Below are 16,682 nucleotides of genomic sequence, written 5' to 3'. Positions count from 1 at the left end.
TTTAAAACCAGTCCAAAACAGGAAACAGAAGTTTGTTGCCCTTAACTCCAAATCATTTGTTTAACAGTGGGTGGAATTTCCCAAAGGAATAATTATCATCTTGGAGAACCTCTGAACTGAAATATTTACTTATTATAATGCATTTATGGCTTGATATCAGAAATGTTTAAAAAAACCTTTTTGAATAAGCTCATTTCCAGGACAACTCAGTTAAACTAATTTGATTGCAAAGCCATGGTCTGCTGAATGTTATTAATCTTGCCTCTTCCTATTACCAAAACACAAGATTACAAGTCATTCAAGATTTGGAGATGCTGGTGTTGGACTAGGGTATACAAAGTTAAAAATCACACAACACCAGGTTATAGTCCAACAGGCTTAATTGGAAGCACACTAGCTTTCGGAGCGATGCTCCTTCATCAGGTGATAGTGGAGGGCTCGATCGTAACACAGGAATTTATAGCAAAAATTTACAGTGTGATGTAACTGAAATTGTACATTGAAAAATTGATTGACTGTTAAGCCTTTCATCTGTTAGAATACAGTGATAGTTTCACTTCTTTCATGTGTAAATCACAAAACCTTCTTTAAAAGTTGCATTCTCAGGTTAGCAGTTAACAATGGTGATAGCTAGACAATATGTTGAAGGTGTTGGCCCTCTGTGTTCTCTGTTTATGCCATGATGTTTAGATTGATTCTAATCTAAAAAGTGAGATAACAGAGTTTTACATAAATTCATGCAGTTTTTGAGCTCAGAGTTCTAAATGCATGCATGCAGTTTTTGAGCAAAGTACAATGTAACTCTGCAAGTCCAAATTCACCCCACAAAATATGTGTGCCTGTGGGTCTTTGTCTGTGTGTGTGTGTCTGTCTGGGGTGGGAGTTGTGAGTGTGAGAAATTGTGTGTGTAGTGAGTGCAGAGTGTCTTAAGTCTGTGAAGGGGTGTATGTGTGAGTTTGGGAGTGTGTGTGTGTGTGTGTGGTGCAATGGTGATCACCTATAATGTGACATGAACCCAAGGTCCCAGTTGAGGCTCTCCCTATGGGTACTGAACTTAGCTATCAGCCTCTGCTCGGCCACTTTCCTCTGCTGCCTGTCCCGAAGTCTACCTTGGAGGATGGTCACCCAAAAGTCTGAGGCTGAATGTCCTGGACCACTGAAGTGTTCCCCAACTGGGAGGGAACCCTCCTATTTGTTGATTGTTGTGTGGTGCATTCATCCGTTGTTGTAGCCTTTGCTCGGTTTCCCCAATGTACCATGCCTCTAGGCATCCTTGCCTGCAACGTATAAGATAGATAACGTTGGCTGAGTCACATGAGTACCTGCCATGTACAAGGTGGGAGGTGTTCCCACAACTCCATACAACCCTGTCACGGTGGACGCTGCAAGACGTGTCAGATTGTGGACGTAGATACCACTGTTGTGGTTCTGCTCGCCGAGCTGGAAGTTTTTGCTGCAAACGTTTCGTTCCCTGGCTAGGGAACATCATCAGTGCTGTTGGAGTCTCGTGTGAAGCGCTGCTTTGATGTTTCTTCCGGTATTTATATTGGTTTGTTCTTGCCGCTTCCGGGTGTCAGTTTCAGCTGCAGTGATTTGTATATGGTGTCCAGGTCAATGTGTCTGTTGATGGAGTTTGGGGATGAATGCCATGAATGCCCGGGAGAGCCTCAACCGGGACCTTGGGTTCATGTCACATTTTAGGTGACCACCATTGCACTACACACACACACATATATATTCCTACACATGGACACAGGTACACACAGACGCGCACACAGACACCCACACACATTCTTATAGACACACATACTCCCGCACTCACACATGCACCCCTTTACAGACTTACTGTACACACTACACACACACACACACACACACACACACACACCCTTTGTCATACACATACTTTCTCTCAGGCACTGTATTCTAACAGATGAAAGGATTAACAGGCAACCAATTTGTCAATGTATAATTTCAATTACATCACACTGTAAATTTTTGCTATAAATTCTGTGTTACGATTGAGCCCTCCACTATCACCTGATGAAGGAGCGTCGCTCCGAAAGCTAGTGTGCTTCCAATTAAGCCTGTTGGACTATAACCTGGTGTTGCGTGATTTTTAACAAGTCATTCAACCTCACTTTCAGGTGAACCCCAGCACTGCCTGCCATCCACCCCCTTGTAAATCTATGGTTTATCCAATGAAAGCATGTCATGCAAATCTGATTCCTACCATTTGCCAAACTCGAGTCCTTGTGCCATTCAACTTGGCAGTTCAAATTTCCTTTAGGTTGACACCACTTAGAATCATAGAGATGTTCAGCACGGAAACAGACCTTTTCAGTCCAACTCATCCATGCCAACCAGATATCCTAAATTAATCTAATCCCATTTGCCTGCACTTGGCCCATATCTCTCTAAACCCTTCCTATTCATATACCCATCCAGTTGTCTTTTAAATGTAATTGTACCAGCCTCCACCACTTCATCTGGCAGCTTATTCCACATATGCATATCACCCTCTGCATAAAAAAGTTGCCCCTTAGGTCCCTTTTAAATCTTTCCCCTCTCACCTGAAACCTATGTCCTCTGGAATTCCTAATCCCAGGGAAAAGGCCTTATCTATTCACCCTGTCCATGCCCTTCATGACTTTATAAACCTCTCTATAAAGTGACAATTACATAGGCATGAGGACAGATTTTGCCAGAGTAGATTGGGCAGGAAGGCTGACAAGTAAGATAGCAGTTGAGCAGTGGCAGTTGTTTAAGGACATTCTCAATCCCTCGCAACTTAAATTTATTGCAGTGAGGAAGGAAGATGTTAAGGGGGGTAAACACATCAATGGCGAAACAAGGAAGTCAAGAACAATACAAAGTCAAAAACCAAGTTATAACATATTGCAAAGGCCAATGGTAGGCTGGAAGATTGGGAAACTTCCAAACATAACAAAGGGATACTGAAAAATTAATAAGAAGAGCTAAGGTAAATTATGAAAGAAAACTAGCACAAAGTATCAAAAAGGATAGCAAAAGCTTCTATAGGTATATAAAAGGGAAATGAGTTGCTGAGGTGAATGTTGATCCTTTAGATGATGAAACTGAGTTAATAGTGGAAAACACTGAAAAGGCAGAGGTGCTAAATCAATACATTGCCTCAGTTTTCACACTGGAAGACTTTAGGACCATTCCTGTTGGGACGGGCAAGTCAGGCAATATCAAAAGTAAAATTTGGAACAAACAACATCCATCGGGAAAAGGTACTCAGCAAACTACAGTATTAAGACTGAGGGCTGACAAGTTCCCCTGGGCCTGATGGCCGACAGCCTAGGATATTAAAGGAGGTGAAGGCAGAGACAGTGGATCCATTGGTTAGAATATTCTGAAAGCCTCTGGATACAGGAAAGGTTCTAGTGGATTGGAAATCTGTTAACATAACACCCTCCTAAAAAAGGAGGGAGACAAAATGTGGAAAATTACAGACCAGGTAGTTTAACATTTGTTGTTGGGGGAAGTGTTAGAATCAATTATCCAGGAAGCAATATCAGTCCATTTGGAAAGTCAAAATGCTATCCATCAGAGTAAGCATAGTTTATGAAGGGCAAATCATGTTTGACTAATTTATTCGAGTTCTTTGGAGATGTAACAAGCAAAGTAGATAATGAGGATCCTGTAGATATCATATATCTGGACTTCTGGAAGGCTTTTGATAAGGTACCACATAAAGGATTAATACACAAGGTTGGATCATATGGGATTAAGGGTAGTTTATTAGCTTGGATAGGTGACTGGCTCAGAATGTGGAGGTGCCGGTGTTGGACTGGGGTGGACAAAGTTAAAAATCATGATTCCTGATGAAGGACTTAAGCCCGAAACGTTGATTCTCCTGCTCCTCGGATGCTGCCTGACCTGCTGTGATTTTGCAGCACCACATTCTCGACTCTGATCTCCAGCATCTGCAGTCCTCACTTTCTCCAAAGTTAAAAATCACACATCACCAGGTTATAGTCCAACAGGTTTATTTGGAAGTACAAACTTTCAGAGCACTGTTCCTTTGTCAGGAAGCTCATGGAGTAGGATCAAAGGACATAGAATTTATAGCAAAGCATCATAGTGTCCCACACTGATGCAATATATTGAACAAACCTAGATTGCTATTAAGTCTCTCATCTTCACTTCATTAATATGTAAATCCCAGAACTTCTTTCAAGTCACATTCCTGAGATAACTTAAGGTTTTATAAAAAAAAGTGACATCTCAGCTCAGACAATGCATTAAAGGTGTGAGGTTAGAGTCTGTATATACTCCAATCTTGAGTCAGACTGGTTCTGTTTCCAAGGTAGGACTTTATAAAATTTCACATGTATTATTTAAAAAAAAGGTTGCCTACCGATTGTGTGCTTTTTGAACAAAATAGAATGTACCTGCAAATGCAAGTTCACTGTGTGTGTGTGTGTGTGTGTGTGTGTGTGTGTGTGTACACGTGCATGTGAGGAAGAAGAAAGAGAGACAGTGTGTCTGTGAGTGGGAGAGAGTAAGAGTGAGTGTGTGTGCATGTGTTTGATAGAATGTGTGCATGAGTGTGATGGAGTATATGCCTGTGAGAGGGTGTGCACATAGGTGTGAATTTGGAGGGGAGGGGTGTGCCTGAGAGAAAGTATGTGTATGAGAGAGGGTTTTTGTGACATGAACCCAAAGTCCCAGTTGAGGCCATCCTCATGGGTACGGAACTTGGCTACTCTGCATTGTTACATACACTGAAGTCCGCCTTGGAGGATGGTCACCCAAATATCCCTGACTACTAAAGTGTTCCCCGACTGGGAGGGAACATTCCTCTCTCTGGTAATTGTTGCACAATGTCCATTCATTCGTTATCGTAGTGTCTGCATTGGTCTTGCCGATGCATCATGCCTCAGGTCATCCTTGCCTGCAGCGTATCAGATAGACAATGCTGGCTGAGTGACATGAGTACCTGCCGCGTACAAGGGCAGAAGGCAGAGAGTCAGGATAAAAGGGTTATTTTCTGGATGGCAAGAAGTAACTAACACGGTTTGGTGCTTGGACCCCAGCTATTTACAATCCACGTTAACAACTTGGATACAGGTATAGAAGACTCTATAGCCAAATTTGCGGACACCACAAAATAAGTCAGAGTATTGAGTACAGGAGTTGGGCCACTTTTGGAATATTGTATGCAATTCTGGTCTCCATCCTATTGGAAAGATGTTGTGAAACTTGAAAGGGTTCAGAAAAGATTTACGAGGATCTTGGCAGGGTTGGCGGATTTGAGCTATATGGAGAGGTTGATTAGGCTGGAGCTGTTTTTCCCTGGAACGCGAAGGCTGAGGGGTAACCTTATTTTATAAACCTCTATAATGAGGGGCATGGACAAGGTAAATCGATAAAGTCTTTTCCCTGGGGTTGGGGAGTCCAGAACTAGAGGGCATAGGTTTAGGGTGAGAAGGGAAAGATATAAAAGAGACCTAAGAGGCAACTTTTTCTCAGAGGGTGGTATGTCTATGGAATGAGCTGCCAGAGGAAGTGGTGGAGGCTGGTACAATTGCAACATTTTAAGAGGCATTTGGATGGGTATATGAATAGGAAGGGGTTTGGAGGGATATGGGCTGGGTGCTGGCAGGTGGGACTAGATTGGATTGGGCTATCTGGTCAGCATGGATGGGTTGGACCGAAGGGTCTGTTTCCATGCTGTACATCTGTATGACTCTATGACTCTATGAATTGAGGCCTGAGGCAGATCAGTCTTTGTTTTGAATGGAAGTGCAGGCTTCAATGGAAGGGGTGAATGGCCTACTCCTGGTTTTACTACTTGTATTCTTCCATTTTTATGCTCTGTCTGTTGTGTGTTTCTCTCTCTCTTTCTGTGTCATTTTTTTTCTCTTTCTCTCTTCTTATGTCTCGTTGTTCCTTTCTCTTGCAGTCTCAATTTTCTTTCTCTCTCTCTCATGTTTTTCTTTTCCTCTCTTGTCAAAAGTACTTGCCTCCCTTACAGAATGGTCTATGTGGATTATTTAGATTTTGGCTTTACCAGCTGATGCTATTGAGTCTATGGGGTAGCAGCATTGTTACTGTGAACAAAGGTCAAAGAATACTAGAGCACAGGAACAGACTGTTCAGCCCACCAAGCCTGCGCTGACAAATGATGACTTTCTAAACTAAAACATTTTTGCCTCTAAGTTGTCCGTATTCCTCTTTTCCTTCCCTAATTGTCCATTTCCTTACCTTCCTGCGGCAGGCATTTAACACCCTCTGTGTAAAATAACAAAGCATTTGCCTCTCACATTTTCTTTAAATTTTCCTCCTTTTATTTATGCCCCCTAGTAATTGACATTTTTACTCCTGGGAAAAAGACTCCAATGATCCATTCTATCCATGCCTTTCATAATTTTGTAAACTTCTGTCAGATCATTCCTCATCCTTTTTGAAGTTCAAGTGTAACAATTTGAGATTTTCCAATCTCTCATCATAGCTAATATACTCAAACTAAGCAATATTGTAGTAACCATTTCTGTACCCTCTCCAAAACATCCACATCCTTCTGGTAGTGTGGCAACCAGAACTGAACACAATATTCTAAATGTGGCCACTAAAGTTCCGTATAGCTGCAACATAATTAGCCAATCTTTCTACTGTGTCCCAACCGATGAAGGTAAGCATGCCATAGGTCTTGACCACCTTATCCGCTTGTGCGCTACTTTCAAGTACAAGAGCAGGGTTGTGTTTTTGTAATTATACAGGGCCTTGGTGAGGCCATACCTAGAATATTATGTGCAGTTTTAATCTCCTTTTTCTGAGGAAGAATGCTCTTGCTCTTGAGGGAGTGTAGTGAAGGTTTACCAGGCTGATTCTGGGAATGGCGAGACTGATTCACGAGGAAAGGTTGACTAGGTTAGGATTGTTTTCACTGGAGTTTCAGACTAGTGAGGGGGGGAATCTCATTGAGTTATAAAATCCTAACAACAGGATTAGACAGTGTAGATGCAGGGAGGATGTTCCTGATGTGGGTACGTCCAGAACCGGAGATCACAGTCTGAAAATTTGGGGTGGCCCATTTCGGAGGGAGGTGAGGGGTCATTTCTTCACCCAAACAGTGGTGAGCCTGTGGACTTCATACCACAGGATGTAGTTGATACTAAAACATTGAATGTGTATTCAAGAGGCGGTTAGGTGTAGCACTTGGGGTGAATGGGACAAAAGGTTATAGGGAGAAAGCAGGATTTGGCTATTCAGTTGGATGATCAGCCATGATTGTGATGAATGGTGGAGCAGACTCAAAAACCTAAATAGCCTTCTCCAACTCCTATCTTCTGTGTTTCTATGTCTGTGGACTTGTGTGCCTTAATCCCTCTGTATGCCAATACTTCTAAGGGTCCTTGTCATTTACTATATACTTCCCTCCTGCATTAGATCAAATGCATCACATCATATTTGTACAGATTAAATTTGATCTGCCAGTTTTCCACCTAATTTTCCAGCCTGTCCATGTCCTGCTATATTATCTAGCACTCCTCCTTACTAGCCACAGCTAGCCTAATCTTTGTGTCATCTACAAACTTGCAATCAGACCACTTACATTCTCCTCCAAATCAAGTACATATATTGCAAACAACAGGGGTGCCTGCGGAACACTACTGGTTATAGATCTCCAGTCAGAAAAAGCTCTTCCACGACAATTCTCTGTCTTCAATGACCAGACCAGTTCTGCTTTCATTCTACCGGCTCACTGTGGATCCCATGTGACTTCACCTTTTGTATCAGCTGGCAATGAGGGACCTTGTCAAAGGCCTTGCTAAGTTCCATACAGACACCATTCACTGCTCTGTCCTCATCAATTGTCATTGTCACTTCCTTAAAAAACAAAATTGAGTTTGTGAGATATGTCCTTCTCCACACAAAGTGATGCTACCTCTTGCTAATAAGTCTATATTTTTCCAAATGTTGATAAATCTGGTCCGAAAGTATCTTCCCCAATAATCTTCTTACTACTGAAGTAAGGCTCACTGGCCTGTAATTTCTCAGATTTATCCCTGATACACTTCTTAAACAAAGGAACAACTCTAACTATTCTCCACTCCAACCTCATCTGTGGCTAAAGAGAATACAAAGATCTCGAACAAGGCCCTGGAAATTTCCTCCCTTGCAACCGTCTGAATTCTAGAATCGATCCCTTGAGGTCCTGGGAACTTGTTTCCCTTAATGCTTGACAAAAACGCAACACCTTTTTTTTAAAATATTGGCATGCACTAGAATATCAACACACCCTTCTCTAGATTCACCATCCACCATTTCCTTCTCCTTTATGAACACAAATACAAAGTATTTGTTAAGAATCTCACCCACATCCACCAAGTCCATGCATAAATTTCCTCCTTGAATGGACCCACCCTTTCCCTAGCTACACTCTTACTTCATACGTGTATACTGTACATAAAGAACCTTGAGATTTTCCTTAATCCTGTTTGCCAAGGTCATTTCCTGGCCCATTTTAACTCTCCTGACTTCCTGTTCAACTCATTAATCAGCACTACACTACTGAGTGTAAAACTGCCTTTCAAGAGTAAACTAAAAGTCCAAATACATCAGTTTTATGATCTGGAGTTAGATTCTGAATATGCAAATCATTCATAATATGTTTGTGACATTATTTAATATGCAGTTAATGCATGTTGAGTATCAACGTTACATTTAGTGTAGTATTTGTGAGATTTGCCATCTTTCAGTTTCCAGTTTTAGTGATTGTTGCTTCATTGCGCTATGAAGATAAGCACGTGTATGTTTTGACTTTTCTCCATCAATCCATCAGTCCAAATTTCTGGTTCCCTATTTATGGCCACCACCATCCTTATTTATGATCCATGATAGAGGATGGGAAAAAAGTTGTAGATGTAAGAGGTGCTCCTTTTTTGAGATATTTTCAGTGTTGGATTCAATGAGCAGTAATTACTGTTTTATAAGCTGTTGCATTGTTTTGGAAGTGTGGAAAACTAATCAAAACGATGGCACTTTAAAAAGGAGGAAGAGGGACAAGGCAGTGACTACATGGTCAGTGATTCAAATGTGGAAACAGTGATTCAAATGTGACCCAGCAGTAACCCGCACAGCTGCTGCTTTGCTGTCTGTTTTCAAGTATCTCTGAACATTGGAGTTCATTCTAAGACGACATGTAAAAGTCATCGAGATGAGTATATGAACAAGAAGGATTTGGAGGGATATGGGCCAAATGCTGGCAAATGGAACTATATTAATTTATGATATCTGGTCAGCGTAATGAGTAGGACAAAGAGTCTGTTTCTGTGCTGTATATCTCTAAGATTCTGTAACTTCCTTCAGCGTTATTTCCAGGCAAAGCTTTTAGCTGTCTTGATTTCATATTCTAGATGCTTGCCCTAAAGCCATCCAACTTCTTATTCTTCTCCCTTTTGAATGTCTCTTTTTTTTTAAAAAAAACCTATTTCTTTAATCTTACCTTTTGATTTCCATTGTATAGTTTCTGTGTAGCACGTCAGAATGTTTATTTAGCAGATGCTAAATTCTAGTTAAATTTCATAGGAAGTTGTTAACATGTACTACAGTACTAGGTCACTGCATCACTGGGTTAGTCTATTGCAGAGTGACATGCCATGCAAAATATATCTTCTGGCCTTATCCAACTGTTTGTATAATTATGAAACTATTTCATAAACAATGACCTCAAATTATGAGATAGTGTTACAGTGGTAAGTGTGCAGATAGCTACTGTTACAAAATTTCACATGTACAGCACTATATTTTTCAATAAATAAATGCTTCTCATTCAATAATTATACAGAAACCTATATAAGGAAGCCAAACTTGCAATCTAAAAGTGAAATTTTAAAGCACATTGCATGGTGATTTTTGTGATCCTGAATATTTGTTTGTTGAGAAAGTTAAGTTAATCATTCACAAATGTTGCTGCATTATTTAATGTTTTATTCCCCTAACTGATATACTGATAAACTGTTTCTACATTTTACAGTAAAATTTCATGGATTTGTACCATGATTGATTCCCTAATCGAGGAGTTACTAAGGAAATTGATGAAGTTGCTTTGGATGGATGTTAACCTTCAACTTTGCTGCCCTATGACAATATTGCAGCTGTACCAAACTGAACAATTCATATGCGCTTGATATAACAATGTTATCTGCTAATGTGATCACGACCCACAGATCAGACTGGGTCTCCTTTAATGATGATGCACAATGCACAGTGTATGCAAGTGAAGCAGGTAAAATTATTTCAGTTATGTTATGGGAAGTTAAAGTACTGTACATCAGACTTTTAAAAGAAAAATTCTTAATTTTCAATTATCTGAAAAGGTACTGACAATGTTTTACGTGCTCTTCTTTAATAACTATTTTCTTTCTCAAAAAGTTTTATTTATTCACTACAAGCACTGATTTGAATTCCATCTTTTAAATCACATCACATTTCAGAAAAGTATTCTTGATGTAAAAATGCACAGAATGTTGATCTTGTCATGTATACAAAGAATGCAGTTCACTGAAATTGGGTTCTAAACATTAAATGATCCATCTGAGAAACACAGACTTTTAATAATGTAAATAAAAGCAAAATACTGCTGATGCTGGAAATCTACAATAAAAACAGTGTTGGAGAAACCCAGCAGTGAAAATGGCAGAGGATGATCTTTTAGAAGGCGGAGACTGGTGGGGTCTATTGTTCTGAGAGGGAGGAGAAGGGATGAGGGCAAAAGTGCAGAAGGTGAGAGGGGCATGGTTGAGGGCCCTGTTGGCCATGATGCTGGGGGATGAGTGAAGGAGTTCTCAATTGAGAAGAAAGGTCATGTTGGAGGCACCCTGATGGAAGGTTGCATCATCGACAGTTATGACAATGGTGGAGAAACTGGAGGAATGTCTTATGTAAAGGTTAAAAAAAGCCACCATTATCCTGCTGGACAGTGTGATTGCTCTCTCATTAGAGAAAGACAACTGGCAGTTTAACCCGAGGCCACTATGCCTCGGGCAATGGGAGAGGTTGAGAACGAAAGTTCTTTGTGGTAACCTCAGCCGGTGGGAAATGTGGTATGAGTTTATAGAAGCTCATAGCAAAAATTTGGACAGTGTTTTTGAGGGGTAAACATAGATTATTTTTTAAAAGTAAAGATGACTATCATTAGTTGATGTTGAAAAACCGTTGGAATAGTTCTTCTAATATTATTATTTTAGTTGACAAATTGTGGAAGCTGTTTGGATAATGCAAACTTTCTACTGAACGGCTATAGCAATTTTCTATTAGCTATCCTCTACAGCGTGACTTTACATAGTGCAATTTTTTATAGCGTGAGGTTGCAGAGGAACACAATTGTTGTTATAACAGAACGATCTGTATCACTAAGTCCATTTGCTTCTAAATGCATATAGATCTTTTCCCTGAGAATAGTTTTCAAAAATGTCCCTACAATAGATGTGAGGCTCAGAGGCCTGTAATTTCCAGAATTACCCCTGTTACCCTTAAACAATGGGACAACATTAGCTATTCTCCAGTCCTCTGAACAAATCTTGTCATTTTTTAAAAATCAAAATTTGATTTTTAATCTATGGGATTAGAAAAGTTTGATGGTCTGTGAAATAATGTGAAAATTAGTTTAATGATCAACAGTTGGTAATCAACAAAACTATTCACCAGCCTCATCTGCATCACTTGGAGATAATAATTATCTGGATTATACAATCCAGCAATCCTCCTCATCTATTCAAGCTAGTCCTTTGGCCAGAAGCCAGCATAGTTCAATGTGTCTGACACAAATGGTATTCATGCTCAATGGATGGATTCTTAATCTTTCACCACCCCGCCCTCCGCCAACAGATTGGTGATTAGAGTTTGAATTCAGCTGAAAGTATCTCTGAATTATTTATTCATGATCCAAATGAATATCCCCAGTGACAGAATTTTTGCAATTCCTTCCATTAGCATTTGCTTAGCTTTTCTGAAACTTTTAGAATGCAAAATTCACACGCAGATTGCATTTGCTGGTTATTACATGAAAGCATACCTATTTTTCCTGGAGGCAACCTCTGCTGGTTCAATACACATGCAGTTTGTCTAGAATACAGGAATCCGAATACATTGAATTTGACACTACCCAAACTCCTAACTCAATTTTGTTGACATGGATCCAAGATTTCAAATTTGCGGAGTGGAGCTCCTGGAAATACTTGCATGCCTACAATTGTAAAAAGAATTGAGGCTGCAAGATGGCCCTGCAATGGCGTTATTTATATAGGTAGTCACCTTGATTGCAACATAAGTAAATGCTTTGACTATTTTTTTCTCTGTTGCAAAGTGTTAAAGCATGCTTTTGGAGGTATTATCATAACTGAGTACTTGGGTTTGTCAGTGACTCATCCTCTGACAAGCAGAAATATGGAAGGGGAATGTTGGTATGAAGAAAGTAGGTTTCAGTTTGAAGGAAGAGGTCCATGGTCATTTTATCAGCAGCTTGTTCATCATTAAGCAAATGGCAAGGTGAAGGTGTACAAGGCCACAACAAGGAACTTAACGAAGGAAATTGTTGTTATCCTTGGTAATCTCAGTGATTAATGCTAAAGCCCTTATTGAAATCACTTCATAGTGCAGAAAAACGTCTATTCTGTAGGGCTCAATGGACACAGGTTTCCCAATCCCTGTTGGGTTGCTCTGCTTCCTTCTATTGTGTGCCATCTTGTTTTGCAAAACAGAGGACAGAATGTAAGTGGCTCTGTGGCACTATTGGGCATATACTTGCCACAGATGAATGCCTTTTAAAATTTCTTGTTACACTGATGTCAGGTCCTGATTCCAGAAATTGATCTTCCTAGTAGTCTCTTCCACGGAGGCTCTTCTAGGCCCATGACAGTTTTCTTTTGCCTGCCGCACCCCCTGCCATATCATACATGCCTTCAGATTCCTGTATCTGTGTTGGGGTTCAATATCAAAGATTTTTAGCAATCTTTTATCCATCTCCCCATTTCAGAAAGATTAAGCTGTTTAGATTCGACATTATGACAAGATTCTTGGATGAGTTCAAAGTAATTTGGCAGAACCAACATGGTTTTATCAAAAGAAAAATCATGTTTAATTTATTGGAGTTCTTTGAAGCAGTAACTTGTGCAATAGATTTGAGAAGAAACCAGTGAATATTTTGTCTTTAGGTTTCCAGAATACCTTTTGAAATATACCTGACCAAATTGAAAATAAAAGCTTATGGTGTAGGAGTAACAAATTGACATGGATCAAATATTGGGTGACTCTCAAAAAGCAGAGAATAGGAGGAAATGTTTTTTTCCAGGTTGGCAGGATGTCATAGTGGTATGCCACAAGGATGTGTAGAACACCATTCCAATGAGCCACCTCACACTGCAGCACAGACAAACTTCGGAAAACAGAGGAGAACTACCTATACAACGTATTCAAGAAGAACAGATACTCTAAAAATGCAGTCCGCAGATTCCTCAAGAACAAACCACGACAAGCAGACCAAACACAGCCAGAAACCTGAACCACCTTACTATACATCAAAGAAGTCTCAGAAATATCAGCCATACTAAGTCCCCTCGGAATTCTAGTAGTATACAAACCCACCAACACTCTCAAACAAAAACTAACAAACTTAAAAGACCCAGTACAACCCATGGACAAAACCAAAGTCATCTACAAAATTCCATGCAAGGACTGCCACAAACACTGCGTAGGACAAACAGAAAGAAAGTTAGCCACCAGGATACACGAACACCAGCTAGCCACAGAAAGACACAAACCTCTCTCCCTCGTAGTCCTGCACACGGAGGGAAAAAAAAACACCATTTCGACTGGGACAACACATCTATCCTGGGACATCTAAGCAAAGACATGCCAGAGAATTCCTAGAGGCCTGGCACTCCAACCACAATGCCATAAACAAACACATAGATCTAGATGCCATCTATCAACCCCTCAGAAGATGAACAGGAAATGACATCACCACAAACCCCAGGAACCCCATCCAGGAGAAAGATAGATATATATATATATATATATATATATATATATATAGAGACAACAGCTTCGCTTCACTTGGAGGTCGCCACTGATAATGTTACCTAGCCAGGTAATGAAACGTCTGGATATCAAGCCTACAGCTTAGCGAGCAAACCTACACCCTAAACAAGGATGTGTCCTGGGACCTTAACACTTTACAACATCTATAAATGATTTTGAAGGGATCAAAGGGCTGCTAGCTAAATTTACTGATGATACAAAGATAAGTAGGAAGGTGAGTCACGAAGAGAACATGAAGAGCCTACAAATACAAGTTTAAAAAGTGGGCAAAGATCTGGCAAATGATGTATAATGTGGGAAAACATGAAATTGTCTATTTTGGCAGAAAGAATAAAAATGAAGCATATTATCTAAATGGTGAGAGTTTGCAGAGCTGTGAGATGCAAAGAGATCTGACTGCATGAATCTCAGAATGATAATATGCATATACAGCATGTAATCAGAGCTGAAAAATATGTTGCTGGAAAAGCGCAGCAGGTCAGGCAGCATCCAAGGAGCAGGAGAATCAACGTTTCGGGCATAAGCCCTTCTTCAGACCCAGTACAAACCATGGATAAAACCAAAGTCATCTACAAAATTCCATGCAAGGACTGCCACAAACACTACGTAGGACAAACAGGAAGAAAGTTAGCCACCAGGATACAGGAACTTGCTAATGCCCGAAACGTCGATTTTCCTGCTCCTTGGATGCTGCCTGACCTGCTGCGCTTTTCTAGCAACACATTTTTCAGCTCTGATCTCCAGCACCTGCAGGCCCCACTTTCTCCACAGCATATAATCAGGAAAGCTAATACAATGTCAGGGTTTATTGTGAGAAAAATTAGATGCAAGAATAGGGATGTTATGTCTCAGTTAATCTGTGGTACTGCATACAATTTTGGGTCACTTTATTTATGGAAAGATGTTAATGCATTGGAAGCAGTTCATAGAAGAATCATGCCTGAAACGTCGATTCTCCTGCTCCTTGGATGCTGCCTGATCTGCGCTTTTCCAGCAAGCATTTGGACTTTAGCAAGCATTTGACAAGGTATCTTGCTGCAGGCTGTTACAAAATGTGAAGTCACATGGGATCCGCAGTGAGCTGGTAGGATGGATGCAGAACTGGCTTGAGCAAATAAGACAGAGTAGCAGTGGAACGGTGGTTTAATAGGTAAAAACAATGACTGCAGATGCTGGAAACCAGATTCTGGATTAGTGGTGCTGGAAGGGCACAGCAACTCGGGCAGCATCCGAGGAGCAGTAAGATCGACTTTTCGGCCAAAAGCTCTTCGTCAGGAATACAGGCAGAGAGCCTGAAGGGTTGGGAGATAAGTGAGAGGAGGGTGGGGGTGGGGAGAAAGTAGCATAGAGTACAATAGTTGAGTGAGGGAGGGTTTGAAGGTGATAGGTCGAGGGGGGGGGAGGGTGGAGTGGATCAGTGGAAAAGAAGATAGGCAGGTAGGACAAGTCATGGGGACAGTGCTGAGCTGGAAGTTTGGAACTGGGGTGAGGTGGGGGAAGGGGAAATGAGGAAACTGATGAAGTCCACATTGATGCCCTGGGGTTGAAATGTTCCAAGGCAGAAGATGAGGCGTTCTTCCTCCAGGCGTCTGGTGGTGAGGGAGCGGCGGTGAAGGAGGCCCTGGACCTCCTTGTCCTCGGCAGAGCTGCCAGAGGAAGTGGTGAAGGCTGGTACAATTGCAACATTCATGGGTACATGAATAGGAAGGGTTTGGAGGGATATGGGCCGGGTGCTGGCAGGTGGGACTAGATTGGGTTGTTATATCTGGTCGGCATGGACGGGTTGGACCGAAGGGTCTATTTCCATGCTGTACATCTCTATGACTCTGAGGTTGAGACTCGTGATCCAGAGATTGCAGTTGGGAAATTTTAAGTATGTAAGTTAAATGCATTTAAGTCTGAAATAAAAGTTGGTATCAGTGATGGTTCATTATAAAGCTGCTGAGTTGTCAACAAATTTCAATCTGGTTCAGTGATAATATTTTCCTGAAAAAAGGACATGATCCCAGCAGAATATAATACTGGACAGATTATATTCTAGAGTGAAATTGAAATAATTTCAGAGGTCGGTATCCTGTCACCATGTCACTGTTATTTATATGTGGTAAGTCCTTGACTCTGGTATAGGCTTGTCAGTGTCAACCCCCAGAGTGTCAGGGTATCTGTCACTTCTATTTGAATCTGACAGGGATACAGCGTGAAGCAGAACAAGATAGAGGACAAAGGCACATTCCTTCCTGATGTGCTCAATGTTTTCTATGCTCTGTTTGAGCAGAATGCCAGCAGGATGCTGTTAGCCCCAGATGTACCTGTGCCCACTGTCACTGCTGCAGACGTCAGATCAGTCTTCCTGAGAGTCAACCCATGGAAAGCGATGGGCCTGGATGGAGTCCCTGGTCAAGCACTTAAATCCTGTGCAGACCAGCTGACAGAGTTAGTCATCGATATCTTCAACCTCTCCCTCCTACAAGCTGAAGTCCCCACCTGCTTCAAGAAGACCACCACCATCCCAGAGCCTTAGAAGACACATGCAACATGCCTTAGTGGCTACTGCTCAGTGACTCTGACCTCTATAATTATGAAGTGCTTCAAGAGGCTGGTCATGG

The 16,682-nt window shown here is 41.1% G+C and overlaps 1 protein-coding gene across 4 annotated transcripts in view; it reads left to right on the top strand.

Annotated features, from left to right (window-relative positions):
• ston2 (stonin 2) overlaps positions 1–16,682 on the top strand; it is a 141,049-nt gene that overhangs the window by 12,886 nt on the left and 111,481 nt on the right. For 2 of the 4 annotated variants that reach the window (XM_060829438.1, XM_060829436.1), the window contains exon 2: positions 10,013–10,264. The exons of the other annotated variants lie outside the window; for them this stretch is intronic. In XM_060829438.1, the coding sequence (XP_060685421.1) occupies positions 10,174–10,264 (91 nt within the window). In that variant the 5' untranslated portion in view covers positions 10,013–10,173. The remainder of the gene's footprint in view (positions 1–10,012; positions 10,265–16,682) is intronic. 4 annotated transcript variants of the gene reach the window in all.

Source organism: Hemiscyllium ocellatum, chromosome 8, assembly GCF_020745735.1.
Source record: "Hemiscyllium ocellatum isolate sHemOce1 chromosome 8, sHemOce1.pat.X.cur, whole genome shotgun sequence".
Taxonomy (NCBI): domain Eukaryota; kingdom Metazoa; phylum Chordata; class Chondrichthyes; order Orectolobiformes; family Hemiscylliidae; genus Hemiscyllium; species Hemiscyllium ocellatum.
The sequence above is the reverse complement of the archived record's forward strand: the minus strand, read 5'-3'. Positions and strand labels throughout refer to the sequence as shown.